General features: G+C 32.7%; 1 protein-coding gene across 2 annotated transcripts in view; it reads left to right on the forward strand.

The window, feature by feature from the left end:
- The window catches only part of LOC129810024 (GTP-binding protein Di-Ras2), a 216,397-nt gene that overhangs the window by 5,283 nt on the left and 192,248 nt on the right, over nt 1–18,866 (forward strand). Inside the window, exons 3-5 of one of the 2 annotated variants that reach the window (XR_008752696.1) lie at nt 5,705–5,800; nt 5,885–6,142; nt 10,753–12,915. Coding sequence is in view for 1 of the 2 variants with exons in the window: in XM_055860253.1 (XP_055716228.1) it covers nt 5,705–5,800; nt 5,885–6,142; nt 10,753–10,920 (522 nt within the window). In the remaining variant the exon portion in view is untranslated. Of the gene's footprint in view, nt 1–5,704; nt 5,801–5,884; nt 6,143–10,752; nt 16,919–18,866 lie in introns of those variants that run through there. The other variant, XM_055860253.1, reaches the window with a different exon arrangement.

Raw genomic sequence — 18,866 nt, forward strand, 5'->3', positions numbered from 1 at the left:
AAAGATATCGACTTGCGGTTTTCGGCAAAGGTTAAATATCGTATGAAAATTGCAACATGGTGCATTGACCCCCCACCCCCCACCCCTCCTTCCGCCATTTTGAAGACCCCCCTTTTTTGTTTTCTCAATAGCTCCGCCCCTATGGCATCGACCGGGCTAAAATTTTAGTATGTTATAGCTGGGCCTTAGAGCTTTCCATGAATACCAAACTTAAGGTCCCCCGACCCCCCTGACCCGAGCTATAAGGGTCCAAAAAAAATTTCTTAAAATGGCTATAACTCCGGTTCTAATTGTCAGAATTTAAAAAATGAGGGCTTTTTGGAAAGCTCTCATGAAATGCCACTTTCTCTTCTAACATCGCAAGTTCATAAAACCACCGCTAGGGGCGCTATTATTAAAAAGAAAATTTTTAAATCTTAAAAGTTAAATAACTCAAAAATTCCTTATGCAATTGGGCTGAAATTTTAGTATGTTGTAGCCGTTGATTATACCTATCAAACAAAAAAACCTTAAGTCGATCCATAACCCCTGACCCGAGCTATAAGGGGTCAAAGTTCGAACATTGACCGACCTCTATCTCCGGTTCTAATTAACATATCGACATAAATTTTACCTTTTTGGTTCTGTATCGATGAGCACTTTCAGATGGAAGTTCAAAAAGTCACCACAGGTGGCGCTGTGATAGCGTCAAAATTCATCGAAATTCAAAGACATTTTTCTCAAAAACGGCATTGTGCAAGTTAATGAAATTTTAGTATGTTGTAGTCCAGTCTAGGACGTTTCCAAAATGGTGCAAATGTGCGCTGTGGTTAAAACAGAACCGGAGATATGAGGGGTCAAAGTTCACGAAATTCAAAAAATCATATCTCCGGTTCTATGTGACCGATTTTGATGAATGAGGGCTTAAACGAAAGGTCTCACCAAATACTACAACTTTCTAGAATATTTGAACTTCGTGGGACCAACACCAGGGGCGCCACAGTCGAAAAACCAATTTCAATATCACATAACCTCAATTATCTCGACTGTCGCTGAACCGATTTTGATGATTACTTCGACATAATTGTAGAGGACATTTGTCTCTACATTTCGTCCATACATCATTTTCCGGTCAGACTACGCTATCTACCCGATTTTGTCGTTTAAGTGTGAAAAAATTGATTTTTGCTTAATAACGCTTTGAAATCATTCAGATGCCAATTTGACTGCCTCTACTCCACCAAGACACTTAAAATAGGGTTTTAAATGGAAAGTCCCACAAAATACAACAATTCTTTGATATAGTTGAAGCTCAACAAATGACTACTTGTGGCACTCTGGATGAAAAAACAAGTTAAGAAACAAAAAACCTCAATTATCTTGGCTTCTGAGTAATCGATGAGATCATGTTCTATGGGAAAATTATAGAGAACATTCTGGTCTACATTTCACCCATATATCACTTTTCTGCCAGTTCATCCAAATCCTTGATATTTTGGTTTAAATACAAAATTTGCATAATTTCACGAATTTGATTCAAGATAACTGAATGGCGTCTCCCAACTTCAGCTCTAAATCGAATTTGCATGCACTCCGAGTTAGCTCACGTTAAGAATCTCACCTACATAAGCCGGTTAGGATTATCTGTCCCTTTTAATACTAATTAGTTTCCTGTTTTTTTTTTTTGTATATTATGTGCTATATTAAGTGGGGATAGTTCAATTAACTTTCAGACAATAAACACTATTTTCCATAACTAATTTTAGTGTTGTATGAGATTTTATGGTTTTTAGAAATGCATAGAGAAGCAGAAAAAACTTTATCATCGATGTTATTTCAATCGAGAATTATAAGGTTATGCGAGCCCAGGGTTTATTTAGACAATAAATTAAATTTTTCTTTCTGTTTAATTTGTAAAACAAAAAAAAAACAATGCTTGAATTAAGCTGATAAATCGTCGGTTGCATCGACTATTGTTGGATCTGCATTTGTTAAGGTATTTTTGGTCAAAAATCGTAAAATTGGCTTGCTTCATATACTGTGCTCCTGAAAGATTTAACCAAATTTGTAGAGCGTACGACCTATTCGACACATGTCAACCCTATTTGGTGTAGCAATTGGTGCTACAACACACACGTCGCCTTATGCCTGAAATGCTGACACAAAAGAAATTTAGATACTACAGTGGTCGATGCAACAGATGAAATATTTCAATGAATAGGGAGAGCGGTCTTTACTTTGTATAAATATTTATTTGCTCAATCTCCCTTTAAAGGAAAATTGTAACATGTACTGTCTAATTCTACCATTGACTAATGCTAACCTATTCCCCTTACATTTCAATAAGATTTAAAATTAAATACATTTAAATTTAATAATGTTTATTATATGTACATAAATAAATTTAAACAATTTGAAAAGAAATTCATTGCTTTTTTTATTATTTCAATACCTTAAACGGCAAATAAATTTATTTTCATTGTGTTAATTCTCTTAAAAAAATACTGTTGGGGTGTAAAAAAAACCGAGATTCAGGGACATTTATTCAAACTATCCAAACTAGAAAATGATGTTTTAAACAAATTTATTTTTATAAGGGTTAGAGGAGCAGCTTTGAATTGGGGTATGTTTGAAAATATATTTTTTTTGAAACGAACTGGACCGACTGGAACTTACTACGATATTATTTAGATCCAAAAACCAATTGTGAAATTAAATTGCATTACGATACGATTTAGTTCCATTTAAAAATAGGTTAAAATTAAGCATTAAAACACTAGCTTTGTATTAAAAGATATTTATTATCTAAAATTATCGTAGATTCTCTTGATAAAGCTTCTTATGGGTTTAAATGGGACAGAATCGGGAACAGTAAAAACAATTTAAATAAAGTCCAATTTCAAAAGTGCTCCAATTCAAAGTTGCCCCACTTTCTCCTATATTGTTTTTCTGATTTTTTGCATCTTAACTGGAAAAGTAAAATTATTTTTTATTTGCGTTCATTTTCTTGTAAATAATAAACAAATATTAAAATTATTTTATTACCATTTAAATTTGTTAACTTTTTTTATAGTTATGTAAGCAATTTAAAAAAAAAGTGATTTATCGTTGGAAATGCCGAAAAATAGGGAACGCAAGAACACATCCAAACTTTCTGTATTAGAAAGCTATTATTAAAATAATGTAAAATTATGTCTCCAAAAAAAATTAAAAATAAGTTTATAATTACATATATTAATTAAAACAAATTGAGAATAAATTTATTGTTTTCTCGATTTCTCGGAATTTTAAATGGCAAATAAATTTATTTATAATTTGTTTGAGTTTTCTTAAGGTAAAGTGCCCTCAAGTCGGCCGGTTCCTCAATTCGACCGGTAGAGTTATTTATTCAATTTATTTATATTTGCACTAATATTTTGCGTATGATTTAATATTAGTAGGTCAATTATTCCATAAATAAATACGAATCAGTGACAATTTTATAGAAATTCACCATCAAACATTCAAATATTGACCACCGGTCGAGTCGAGGAACTGGTCGACTCGAGGGCACTTTACCTTACAAAAATAATGAAATAATTAAAAATTCATATTATTTACCATTTAATATGTCGAACAATTGCAAAAGCACATTCGCATTATCAATATACTTGAATATTAATTTTAATTTTTAATTAGGGATGGAATTTATTTTTAAATTGTTTTAATTTTAATTGAAACTCAGAATTCTGCTAATCGATACAGATGATACAGATTGATAGTAAATAATAATTCAATACTAATAAGGCCATTTCGAAAAAGATTTCTAGATGGTTTTTTTCTGATAAACCGGGATAGGGTTAATTATCCTTGGGAAATTCAGTAAAAATCATTGGTTGCAATTCGTAATTCAAAGACCTTTTATGCCAGAAAAATATTTGATAACCTAAAGGGGATGAAAATACACAACATATCCGTTAGGAGAAACTATAGGGTATCACCGAACATGGGGTAGCATCGAACAGTTATTTTTAATTTCTAAACTACTTGGACTATTGACGAACATTTCTTCAGTAGACAAACATCCCCATACAGGGGTCCCGGGATTATACATATCGGGATTATGCATAAACGGGATTATGAAAACACATCTATGCATCTTTGCCTATCATCAGGAGCTCATTTGTGAAATAATTTTTGATAGACCCCTAAATGTATGCATTTTTTCGAGGTGGTAAATTTAAAACGCGTAACTTATGAACCGTTGGTGCTGAAAGTAGCCCAAGAAATTGGCACCAACAATATTTTGCATATTTTACGGCGTTTCCGTAACTTCATCAAAAGAAGTCTCCTGAAAGTATGTAAAATTCTGTATGCATAAAGCCGTTTCGCGCGCTTTTTCTCGGTCCCAAAAATATGAATAATCTCGGGACCCCCTGTAGATCTCGTTCTCTGAAGTCTAATAGGGGAATGTAGGTATAGTTCGCACAGAGTGAACCTTCAAACGATGCGAATTTTCTCTTTGTTTGCAAACAGCGGACCTACCATTTCTCATCTCGTTTCATGAACTTAATAATGATCTATCTTATGGCTAAGAAATGACGAACTAGCTCTTTGTAAACAAAGAGAAAATTTGCGTTGTTTGAAGGTTCACTCTGTGCAAACCATGCCAACATTCCCCTATCTAATTAAAAAATTGTAGTGTTCGATGTTATCCCGTGTTCGGTGCTGTCTCAATTTTCCCTATAGAGTGGGCGTACTATCAGCATTGACATCATGGGTAGTATAAAACAAACTCAACTAAATTTATCGTATTTATTTTTTTATCCTGTGATTTCTGTGGAATAAGTCTATACGCTTTGTTTTCTAGGAATTAATTGTAACAATAAGCTTTTCGTACATACTCTCAATTCTATGAAATAATCTTCTTCATACTAATAATTCATATGATATCCATCGCTAGGAAAAAATAATAAAAATAGATTATATCATTTTCTTTAATAGTACCATGAAAATTTAAAGTCAACTAGGGGCAGAGTTGTTGTTAATGGGGACAATATTTTGTGTGCGTGATTTAGCCTGAAGGGAGGTCACCAAAAATCGAAAACGTGCGGTAGAGAAATTAGTTTCCAAGGCATTTGTTGTAATATCTCACACATCATTTTCAAAAACAACACAAAGATTGAGCTTTTGAAAGTCCTTTTGGTATTTTAGTTCACAAATTAAATATTGTACATATATTACCTGGCTTTACAGTCGATTAGAAAGCCTATTGAGGGAATTTTATTATAAACTTCGTTAAGCTGTGTTATTATGGCCAATAAAATGCAAATAACCTCACTAAACATATGTAATTGGTCGAAATAATTAGTGATTCTGTCGACAGAAGTTTGAATAAATTAAATATTAAATGGATTAATTTTCGGTAAATATTTATTTCTAGTATACCTTTAAAAATTATCGTGAAAAGTATACAATTTTAGTGTTTATTCAAATTCAGGAAATTCATTTTTTCAAGTCAAAGTTGAAAACTCTTTCCCACGCTGAAAAAAATGAAATAAAGTTCAAATATTGACATAAAAAAATTCCTCGCGGTTGTATAAATGTTATTTTTCGTGAATAAAAGTTCAATTTTTTGTACATTTTATAAAAATAACACCCTCGAGAGTTCCATTCAAAAAAATCACTCCTCAAATTCCAAACATAGAGCAATTGTATAAATTTCTTTTTCGTATTTTCAAACCAGGTAATTAGTTGCAATAAAAACATATGCACACTGCAAATTACCGACACAACTGGCTCCCACCAATTCCCGGCCATGCAGAGACTCTCAATTACAAAGGTATGAGCTTTTTCTTTATTTTTCTTTATAACCTTTAGTTCTTTTGCCTATTGATGAACTCTTTTTTCTCTCTGACCTTTGAAGGGCCATGCGTTCATTCTCGTGTACTCGGTATGTTCGAAGCAGAGCCTGGAGGAATTGCGTCCCATTTGGAATCTTATCAAAGAACTAAAGCCCAACATTAGTGAAATACCGGTGATGCTTGTGGGGAACAAATGTGACGAAAGTGCTGAGTTGCGTGAAGTATCAACAGCTGAGGGATCCACAGAAGCCTCACTGATGGGTGTATCATTTATGGAGACATCAGCAAAGACAAATCACAATGTTACAGAACTGTTTCAGGTATCTCTTAGCAGGAAATCAATTTACACACAGAAAAGTTTGGATTCTAAATTTAAGAATTTTTAGAAACCTCAAAAAGGTGATAGGGTAAAGTGGGGTGACTTTGAAATTGGGCTTTTTTCTCCTATTTTTAAATAAAACTGGACCTTATTATAATATAAATTAGCTTAACAAACCAATTGCGAAGCTGAATTATATCATAATAAGGCTGAAATCCATTTAAAATAATAATAATAATAAAAAGGCCCAATTTTAAAGCTGCCCCGCTTCCCCCTAGTAGTTGAGCTAGTAACATGGACTAGAATACCTACTTAAATGAAACTAAAGGAGCGCAGATTTTAAAGCTTGGTATTAATTGAACTATTGAAAATCTTTTAAAGGGGGAGCCTGACTTAGGGTGTCAAAAATTATTTTTTAGTGATTTTTTAAGGAGAAAAAACGACACAGTTTCTTCAAAATTTTTGTTGTTTCGCCCGTTAAATCAGCATTTGTCGTAAGTTCAATTTTATGACTTTGAAATATATACATATTTAGAATATGTTTTATTAAAACTCATTTAAGAAAAACTAACTTTTATAAGGGAAGAGCATCAGCGATCGGCAGTGTTTCTCGGATCGGCAGGTTATTACCATATTGTTGCACCAATTGAAATGAACTTTAAAAAAATATTAACTACTTTTCACCATTTAACTCTCACAATAATGCAGTGCATTAGTGGCATTAGTTTAGATTTAATTTATAAAACAAATTTTCCATGAAACATCTGATTAAATTTGTGACGATCCAAGGTACAGAGTACACAGTTGCAATTAAATCTATTTTTTATTAATTTATTGTAAAAGTTTAAAATTCAAATGCACAAATATAGTTCAATGGATCACTAATATACTGATTAGCATATATACACAAAAAAAAACTAAATAGTATTTTGAGGCTTATATTTTTAACTAAATATCGAGCATGGCTCTTAACATTCCGATCACGGGTGCTCTTCCCTTAACGTAATAGAGGTTATTTTAAATAAAAAATATAAATGGTTACTACAAATGCTGATTTAACTAACAATTTATATACACATATTTAGAACACGTTAATATTAAAAAAAAAAATACAAAATGGGGATTAGTGTGTATCGGCTAACATATTAAGTATACACACAGAGAAGTGATTTTGAGAAAGCGGTGTTGAATTTGGGGTTGAATTTGGTGTTGGTGTTGCTTGAACACCAAACGTAGTAGCATTCACACCAAATTAACACATAGTTTTGAATCAATGGTGTTCTATGAAATGCTTTGGCGGTGTTGTATTAACTCCGCCACAGAAATCTCTGAAATGGTGCAAAAGTAACACCATCAATTTTCTAAACAGTGCTGTTGCAACGCCAAACGGTGTTCGTCGCTCACCATCGACCACACACACAGAAAAATGAAAAATTCTTAAACAGAAACGCCCAGGAATTTAATTTCAAATCCCATCCAATGAATTCCAATGCTCTAATTCTAAATCCTTGATCATTTAGTTTTAGTTGCAAATCTGTAATTCTAATTGTAATCTCTAATTTTGGAATATCGTGTGTGCCGATGCAACGGTTCCCGATATGCTTTGAATACATTATAGGAGTTCGTGGCGCAGCTCGAAGATGCTCGACTGTCATCACAAAGGTCGCGTGTTCAAATCTCGGCGCAGGCTTAAATGTTGGAAAAAGATTTTCACGCACCAAATGGCTTTGAAATACAGAGAATATCATCCAGGGAGGGACCCAAGCCCTCAAACAATGGTCAAAAATTAATAAAAATCACGCAGAAAAATGGAAAATTCTTAAATAGAAACACCCAGGAATTTAATTTCAAATCCCATCCAATGAATGCCAATGCCCTAATTCTAAATCCTTTGATCATTTAGTTTTAGTTGCAAATCTGTAGACATTTTTCATTTATTGGTGTAAAAGGAACACCTATATTTTCTTGAGATGGTGTGATACAAAATCCACAATGGTGTTCCAACAACGCTAAATTTGGTGTTAATAATTGGTGTAAAATTGGTGTAATCAGAAACCCAAAGCCGGTGTTAGTTACTTTGTGACACCACTTGGTGTATTCTGAACACCGAATTGGGGTTAGTTGATTTTGGGGTTGAGGTTGGTGTGTCCGACAACACCATTTGGAGTTGTTATGCCACTAAAATTTCTCTGTGTGTACTTATTGAGTGATTAATTTCAATATGTTCTTAACTCAATGACTTAATTTTAAGGAGTTGTTGTAGAGTAGAACATTCAAATACCTAAAGAATATGAGACAAACGTCAGGGCTTAAAAAGAATGTGGGCAAAAATAATATTGTAGTAGGACTGTTGAGCCTAGAGGAGTTGGAGAGAGAAAGCCCGTCCTGATGAAGACTCTTTTAACCAGCAATAGAAATGAAACCGATAAACATATTCAGTAAAAGGTAGGGTAAGTGTGCCAAATTTCGACATAGTTGCATGCAAGCGCCAAAGTCTCAAGTTTGAAATGTAATATTTTAAATACAAATTGATTTTATTCATTCCTTCTACTTAAGGAGTGTTGCTTAGAACCTTGTAGACAGTTTATTGTCTTTATTTACTTTAAAATCATTCTTAATACATTTTAAAATAATTAAAAATATAGACATGGCTTTGGTGCCCTATTTCGGCCACCTTCATTCTCATAGTTCCTTGCCCTTCGGGAATTCTTCAAATGTCTTTTTCACGTCATCTCGTTTGTCCAAGTTACAGTTTTTGTTATTCTTTTGCATTGCATAATCTCTAGAGTATGTAAAAATTAAAAATTCATGAAAATCCGAGGAACAAAAAAGGTGGCCGGAATTACAAGCTGGCCGGAATTTGACACACTTACCCTATTACATCTAACCTTAGAAAATCCAACAATGTCTGATGTCTCGTGCAGCTGAGAATGCGCACAGAGGAGGGAATTCGCACTCTAGAGTGGGGGGTGAAAGCTGCGCAAGCAGGATAGATGCAGTAAGCTTGTTTACTCACTCGAGCGCGGATGATAACCCAAGCTCAAACTTAAATAATGAGACACAAATACTCGACTTACTTCGTGGCGAGTATGTGTTGCTCACATGAAGTATAGCGATAACTTTAAGATTCACCAATGCACGGCACTCAGCCCCTAAATAGCGCCGTGCAGCATCCCCCGGGCGGGGTATGCCTCAAAGCAGGTTCGCAACATTATGTTTGAGTATTTTAGTTTCTGTTACCAAAACGGTTTTGCTTAAAAAAAAATTGGGAGTATAAAAAATTATTAAAATCGATTTTCAATATGAAAATTTAAAAATTCGTAATTTTTTAGCTTAAAAATTTACTATATAGCAAATAGCTGGCGATTTGCAAAAAATATCCTATATTCCTTCAACCTTCTATTTTGTAATTTCGTACAAACATAAGAAAAAAATAACTTTAGGTAGTTAGGAAAAATGATTTTTTTTATGGGACACCGGTGATCGAATCGTTCTTAAAGGGTTAAGCCTATGGTACCGGTATTCAGTTGAGGTGATGACTCTGAGGAGTGCTATAACGACTAATTTCAGAGGCACTATATTGCTAGTCTCCGCGAATAGATGGAGTAGTAAGTGAACAACGGAATATACCGAAGGCGCATACGAAACGATTCCTCTGCCGGCCTTCACCGGTGAAGATAAGAGGAGGCCCGATTCGTGGTGAGCTCTAGCGGAAGGACAATGGAGACTCTATTCCGGGAGACTGCGATGGAGAGCGCTCCAGCATGTTCCAGTGTTAGGTCTGTAGCCTTAGTGCTACAATATGGCGTGACTCAGCCTTAATACTAAGTGCTTAATTAAGGATATGAAAAGTATTTTAATTTATTTACTAGTTGTATTTCGCAAATTATAAAATACTTTCACACTTATCGCGCTGCCGTAATCAACACAATGCTCTTAATATTCTTGTCCCGCCCACGTACATTCTGTTATAGGTAGATTCAACTGGTTCCGGACGAGCTTCTCAAACTCGCACCCTCTAAAAAAAATTCAACGTGTCTGGAACGAGAAAATCATTAAAATGATGGGTTAGAAAAGAATATTGAGAATTTAGTAAAGTTAGACTCCCGTAATATGAATTTATGGGGCTCAAGGGAATAATATTAGAGATCGGTACTCTTGATTTCAACTTTAATTTGCATTCGGAAATATCGTTTAAGAGAAGGGGTGAAAAAATGTGCCTGCACAAAAAGCGATCGCAGCGCCATAAAACATACAATACAGAAAACTGAGTCTTTAAGAGACTATACTTAGATCCAAAGACAATAATGGTACTTAATAAATACTTTTTGTGTTATCCGGGAAGTTAATCTTCAAGTTAAATTCAGGTTTTCATACAAAAATCACAGTACAAAAAAACCATTAGGAACCATCAACATTAAAGTAAAAAAAATCATTTTGTTCATATTTATTATTTATTGAACATAATAAATTTATGAAGTGTTTGGAAATGGTGTTACAGGTGTCTCCATCCTCACGGAAAAGAGAATGGCACACTTTGGATAAAATATTCCAGTGGTTTGCAATGATTTTTAGCAAAGTGGCTAAAGTTTATTCTTTTGTCTTTTTCAGGAACTGCTGAATATGGAAAAGAACAGAAGTGTTTCTCTTCAGTTAGATGGTAAGAAAAATAAAAAATCCAAACCAAAGAAAAATAAGGATGTATCAAATGGAACTATAACTCAAGAGGGTGGTGAAGGTAGTAGTGGAAATGCTAAGGACAAGTGTCATGTAATGTAAGAGGAAGCAAAATGGAAGGAGCATAAATGAGAGGAATCTCAATGGACTTTTTTCTTTTAATCGTCAGTTTTCTCTCCCGTTTTTTCAAATTAAATCTCATGAAAGATGGTAAAATACAAAAAAAAGGTATATTTTATTATTGACTTTTATTCTTAAACAAGAAAAGAAAAAAAAGAACTAGTCATAATCTGAATTATATACTGTAAATATTTAATCCAAATGTATATGACTTGAAAACTTTGATGTATATAATGTTTGAGGATGAATAGAGAAATTCTTTATAACTAATTCTTCATTCCTAGTCAAATTAATAAGAGATACTTTTTTTTTAAATCTTCAATTCTCATCATTCATGAATAGTTACATCAACTTTTTCGAGTTTTATTCCACAAGTTTTTTCTAGACTTGTTCTTAAACACAATTTTGCTTTCTCTTCAGAAACTTTATTGATGAATTGTGGCACAGTTCTTGGAGCAAGTTAATCGAAAAATTATTTTAAAAAAAAAAGAACAGAATATATTTGAATACACTGAAATATGATTACAATTGCAGCACAATGAAATATTTATCTGTATTCTTTTATTTTATCGAGAAAAAAAATATCGTTATACGGTAGAGTAGTATGGTAGATCCTTGTATAAAGGATATTAGATTATAATGATTTCCATCAAAGAAAATTATACATTTCCTCCAGAATTTAAATTGATAAAAAAATACATTCCAAATCGTGACGACATATAGCAATCTTCTAATTTTATATTTTTTGGGTTTATTTTTTAAAGAAGCACATATCATCCAGCAACATACATATTGCATTATAAAAAGAATATGAAAATTACTATAAACCGAATTCAAAGAGAGTGAGAGGCAATGATGACATGTAGTGAAAAAAAAAAGTAGAAAAAAATGTGAATTTATTATATTTTTTGAGTTATTTATATGTCCTCTAGAGATTTCTTAGGTTGATAAAATTGCTTTTATCATAAGACACTTAAAAAAAAGGAGTATGTATAAATTTTTAATCACAAATAATGGGAACAATTTTTTAATTAATTTTAAATTAGTCATAAATGACTTTTGAACATAAAAAAAACAGTAACAGCGTATAATTATCTTAATCTCAGTCTTTTTCATTGAGTTTGTGCGATATATCAATCTATAACAAATATTTCACCGATACATTGCATTAAATGGGGTCGTATTCTCTTACTTGCCCAAGTGGTTATTTGAAAATGTGTGGTTATGTTAGGCCTAACCTATAAAAAAATAATTTAGCGTATTTTTGGTTAACGTCGAAAATCTTCCAAATGAATAGGGGATGTGGGGCACCTTTGAATCGGCGTACCTTTGAAACTGGGCATTGTCAAGATAAATTACTCTATGATAGGGCTTAATTCCATTTAAAAATAGGAGAAAAATACCCAATTTTCAAAGGTACTCCAATTTAAAGATGTCCCACTTCCCCCTATCAATTTACAAACTTACAAAAAATATTTCGTAAAATCGTTTGTAAATGCTTGGGAGTTCTATTGGAGACTTACGAATTGCTCGTAAATCGTATGACCCCAAAAAAAAAGTTTGTAAACGTTTGTATTTTTTTTACAAACATTATTCGTAACATGATCACTTGACGAGCATTGTTTGTTCTTTTACAAACATTTGTTCGTACATTTTTGCTTATCTGACCAAACTTTACGAACAAATGAGGCTTTTATCGAACTGTGTCGTCTTAGCGACAAGGCTACCAACCGCAAGTGTCTTTGTACAAAGACCAGTCAGGAAACACCCTAGTGCAGACAGAGGATGTGCTAAGGAGATGGGAGAAATTCTTCAAGAGCCTCCGCAATGCAGTACAGTCTGCATCAGGATTGATAGAGTAGAAGGATGGCACTGACTATCGAGAGGAGGAGGCTCCGGACTGGATGCAAGTTGCTAGCCATTCAAAACTTGAAAAAATATAAATCTCCTGGAGAGGATAACATCCCGCATGAACTGGTTAAATATGGAGGAAAGATGCTGTAGAACGCATTTACGGTCTTATTCGTAACGTCTGGGAGTCACCGACGATGCCTAACAACTAGAACATGGCCACAGTTGTCCCAGTATACAAGAAAGGAGACAGACTGGATTGCAACAACTACAGTAGAATTTCTCTTCTGGATTCAGTGTATAAAGTCCTGTCAAAGTTTATATTAAGCAGACTGAAACCGTACGCTGAGAAGCCTATCGGAGAGTACCAGGCGGGATTCTGACCCAGAGGATTCATAGTGCACAAGTAATGGAATTCTGTAACAATATAACAACATCGTTTGACAAATTTTCATGCTAAATTTGGGAGCAGGATAGCATTCAACATTCAATGAACATTGAATGACCATTACAAGAAGCTCTTAGTAACTGATATGCATCGGATTTTCAAATAGTACTTCCAAATTTAAAAACATTACATAAAAATAACATTCAGGAAATGTTATTTTTACCTTGCATTATTGATCCGAAATCGGTGTAAATATTATGCTTTTTAGGTGTATTATGGGTTAAAGTTACCCTTTTTCATGTTAATTTTACACTTAAAAAGGTGTAAAATTAACATTAAAAAATGTTGATATATTTTTACACCTAAAAAGTGTTAAAATTACAAGGAAAAAAAGTTAATCGCACCCCATTTTTTCTCAGTGTGAGAAAAAAAGAGGGTGCGATTAACTTTTCTTCCTCAGAACTTCAACACCTTTTCAGATGTAAAAATATATCAACATTTTTTTTATGTTAATTTTACACCTTTTTATGGGTAAAATTAACATGAAAAAGGGTAACTTTAACCCCTAATACACCTAAAAAGGGTAATATTTACATCGATTTCGGATCAATACTGCAGGGTAAAATTATCATTTCCGGAATGTTATTTAAACTTTTTCGGATTTGAAACTTTGTGGTCGTCAAAAGCTTCAAATATCTCGGATACGCGGTGAGCTGTAACAACAGTTTGAAGATGGAGGTCAATGAGCGAATTACTCATTGGAATAGGTGCTCTCATGCTCTATCAACAATATTCCATTCTCGAAGTGTCTCCCGATCATCGAAGATCATAATACCGTTGGTTGCGTCGACCGCTGGCGTATCTGCATTTGTTTTGCAGAAACGACAACGGTTGATGCAACCGACGATATATAAAACCGTAAGGCCCATTGTCATTTATAGTTTAGAGGTAGTGCCAATGATCCAAGCTAAGCTGAAGTCGGTATTGATCTTCGAGAAACGAATACTCAGACGGATCTATGACCCAGTGAAGGAAAGAGTTAGTGGAGAGTTCCATATCCGGACGAACCATGAGCTGGAACTTCTTTATGATGAGCGAGACATTATGGCCACCATCAGAACATGGCAAATCATCTGAAAGTATGCCTAAAAAGCTACTAAATAGTGAGCATGAAGCGCTAAGAATGTCCTTAATCAGCTGAGGGTACTGGAGAAGATTGCGAATAGTTGCCAGCACTGGAGGAGGTTATTGCGAGACGCGCGATCCCTCAAAGGGACATTGCAGCCAGATCTACGTGTTTGTATAAGAACAAATAATGCTCGTAAAGTGATTATGTTACGAACATTGTTTGTACGAAAAAAGTACAAACTTTAACGAATCCTTTACTGGGTTATACAATTTACGAGCACTTCGTAAATCCCGAATAGGACTTCCTAAACAAATACAAACAATTTTATTTTTTTTTGTGTAAAAACAATTAAAGCCATTTTGTAACTCTTTAATGCAATTTCAAATAGTGTTTTTTATACCGAATTAATTTCTAACCTATAAAAATCTCTTGATTACTGCTACACTCATAGAAAACATGACAATCTTATATTTTTTAAAATTAATTGATATTTTTTAATCTTGGAACACTCAATTTAAAAATACAATTATTATATCAATAACTTAATAAAAATAGCAGTGCCTCAAAATCAAAAATTTTTAAGTTAAGTTATTGAGACAAGTGCATCAGGCAAGACTTAATGCACTTTAAAAACTTGCACTTTACACTTAAAAACTTAAATATTTCTAAAAAAACGCTACAAATAAATTTAATTCAGTTTTCAAAATGCTAAACTATCATGAAACAATCTTCGAATTATTCTTAACCTGAAATACGCAGTAAATTTGAGGTTAGGAACAGTATAACCTCACATTCCATAATGGCGCTTTGAGGAAATTAGAGAATAGAGCGTTATCGACATGTAATTAATTACTTAATTTAGTGAAATATTTTAATCCTATCGAGTTTAGTGATTGGTTGTAGCTTTGATGCTTCGAAAGCTTTTGAAGCTTTAATCAATCAGAGTACTCAATAGACTTAAAATATTTTGTAAAATTAAATATTTAATTCAACGTGGATAGTGTTTAAGTGCCAATAAATTATTCTGTATGGACTTAATGGTGATGTATGAAATTTTCATTTTGATAGAAAAGCTTTGAAAGAAAACAAACTAAATGAAATACATTTTTTCCAATGAATCCAATAAGAATGACATAGAAAAAATAGAAAATACGCGTAAGAATCAAATTTTTGGGCTTGTAGACAAAGAAAATAGGATTTGAAGGAACATAAATAGATTATTTCTGGAATATGAATTAATTAACTAGATTTTAAACAATTGAAATCACTAACTAAAAAGAAAAAAAGAGAAAACAAATAGACGAATGAAACTTTGAATTTAATAAAAGAAAATGAAGAATATCCAAGAACAAAATCTGCTTATAATTGTATTTGACTTCTTATAGAAAAAAAATTAAGTAATAAGAAAAAAAAGGTAGAAAGTAATATGTAGGTAAGGGCAAAAAGATAAAGAGATTAAAAAAAAATCGGCTGAAGAGTATAAGAAAAAAAATTGACAATAGTTCATACATTTATTAGTTTAAATCATAGTTATTATTGTAATACACAACACTAAACCTTAAACCACTTGCCATACGAATGACTCATTTTCCTTGCATTCTATTGGCACTTTTTTCACAAAAAAAAAAAAACAAATTTTGATGTTGATTTCGTGATGAAAAAAAAAACTAATTGGAACGAATTCACACTATTGATGAAAATGTTGCTCCTTGTAATGTAAATTTGCGCATATTTGTTGATAATTATACATTAAACATACTAAAGAAGAAAAAAAAGTGAAAAAATAATGAAGTTATAAAAGCTTTAACATTGAAATTGAATATTTAAAAAAAAAATGAAAAAAAAATGTTGCAGTATCATCTGAAGCAAATATGAAATGGTTTGCCTTAAATAAATAAAAAAAAAAATTGTTACAAAATGTTGCTTTCTCAGCAGAAAGCGATATATTTAAAGATGGTGAAAAAAACGGAGTTGTTTGAACAATGGCCAAGTTCATATGCGATTTATTGTCGAAAGATGAAATTTTCAATTCAACTTGTTATTTTCAACAGAGGGGATGATTGTAAAGAAATCGAATTACTAAAAAAGAAAATATAAACTCACTTACGCCGAATACAATAGAATATCTTTAAAATGCAATATTGCAATTATAAACAAATTCTAATGGGAGAGAAGATAAATCTCAACTCTTAAAAATACACAACAGATAACGATTCTGTTTATGCGAAAAATAAACTCATTTCATAAAAGAAATAGTGATTTTTTATGAAATGGAATTGATGTTTGCGTACAACGAATTACTTACAACTATAGAGAAAAAAAAGCAAAATTTTGAAATTAAGAATGGTGATGATTACAAGAGTAAAAAAGTTGCAAACTTTTCCTATCATTTTATCTGTTACTACATTGTTTATCGAAAATCTTTAAGAATCTAACATATAACTTTGTAATAATTGAACTTGATTTTCAGATAAAATAAAATGAAGAAATGAGACACTGAAACAAATGAACAGATACACCAAAAAAAAATTTACTGTTAAATATGAATCAAGTATTATTATATACACAATTATAATCCATTTTACTTCAATAAAGTTGTAAAAAAAACCTAATTTGTGTTGTTGTTAATTATTGAAGGGAATTTATTTCACGGACGAAAAAAATATTAAGGTAAAATTTGTAATTTCGGACAATGCGGAATTCCGGACAAATTTAAATTTCGGACAATAAATAAATAAGCCTGAAAGTTTCCTAGAATAGCATAATTACTAAATTATTGCTAGATTATCCAAGCCTGAACCTTCAAATTGTCTTGTCCGAAAGTTCGCGTTGTCCGGAATTTCAAACATTGCTCTGTAAACAATCCAAACTAATAGTAGGGGGTATTTATGTCAGATTTTTAAGAGCCAAAAAAGTGTAGATAAATAATAATATAATAATAATAATAATAATAAATTTATTCAAGCTCTACATTTCCCCCCTTACCATGCGTCTGCCGCCGTCTTAGCGTTGTTGACCAGCCTCCGAAGCCAAACGGCAGAAATGCTTCTTCATTGGCTGTGTAATCCTTGAAAAAAAAAATTACTTTTACAAAGTTCTTGAAGGGGCTTTAATAAGAACGGTTAAGCGGTCTTCAGACTAGAGGTTTAACCCAGTTCCCGAAGGTCTCAGAAACCCAAAAAGCAATCAACTTTATTGCTCTTTCAGAATAAAATAGGTCGTTTGTCCTTAATAATCTAATCCTAAGTAAAATTTTCTAAAATATCTTGACTTGGTAAGCCATATGACTAAGCTTTAGGTCTGAAGCTCGTATTGATGTGCAATTTTTTGTATCAAGTAAAATTTTACAGTGAAAATGGGTCTCCGAAATGTTGAATCAATCATTATACAGGAAGGTCCCGGATTCAACTTGTATAAAAATCGCTACTAAATTTCCATTTTCGTTTTGAGGAAAATCTAATAATTTCCAGGAACTATTTGAGGTGAGATTATGAACCGAATAAGTTATACATATTTTTTGTCATAGTGGAAGAATCGCTTCGGTTTGTGTGTTAATCAGAAGAAAGTCACAAACCTTGAACATCATTTTACAGTATCAAGCATGGGCACTTACCCCTAGTATTCTATGTTCGATACACATTTAGCGGGAATGACTATTCAAACTATCGTATGGCCTTTTCTCAAGTAGACACGATCGTTTTGTAGGTTGGCAATTTGTTCAGTTTTAAAAATATTGTCATCAGACTTAATTGTTTTACTTTCAATTCACAAAATCTCTTTGGTCTATTTCATTTAAGTAGTTCAAATATCACTGAAAATTTTTCAAATTGGTTATTAAGTACTTAGACTTAAGGAGGTATGCTTAACATGGCCTCCAGAACAGCAGTTGGCGCTATCCTCAAGGCCCCTGTTATCGCAAGACAGGTCATTCGGTGCCTGCGCTGAATTTTAAATTCGACTCTCGGCTAACATATCACAGCTCTATAAGAAATTATTAACCTAACGCTGACTTTGAGCACTTAATAAGTACTTAATGCAAAGTGCAAAGCAATGTCTTAATTTTAAGTCATTGTAATAGAATAAATTACTACTTTTACCAAATATATGAAAATGAGGCAATCAAGCAAATATTTTTACCTTGTGTTACAGCTCAAATACGCTCGGGCTGATCCTCGAGAATATTAAACTTGGAAAATTTTATGCAAGGGATATTTATTCAATGGATTTTCAACTGATAATATCAGCCCTTGGACTTAAGGTCATTGATTAAAAGTCATTTGCATACATTTCATTTACGTAATCTTTTACTGACAAATTTTACAGGATAAATGATCTCGAAGATTAGCCTGAGTCTATTTAAGCTCTTATACAGACCACCTGTAACTCAAGTGACCAACTGTTAATTTATTATTAAGCATTGAAGGAAGAGATGGCATTAGTTCATTTGACCATATTGAGATGAATTTTCAATATCCTAAAAGCTTTCTTTAACAATTGAGCCCCACCTCACCCTACCTGTAGATGATCGTATAGGAAAGAATTTTTTTTGAGTCACCGATA

This window comes from Phlebotomus papatasi, chromosome 1 (assembly GCF_024763615.1).
Source record: "Phlebotomus papatasi isolate M1 chromosome 1, Ppap_2.1, whole genome shotgun sequence".
Taxonomy (NCBI): Eukaryota; Metazoa; Arthropoda; class Insecta; order Diptera; family Psychodidae; genus Phlebotomus; species Phlebotomus papatasi.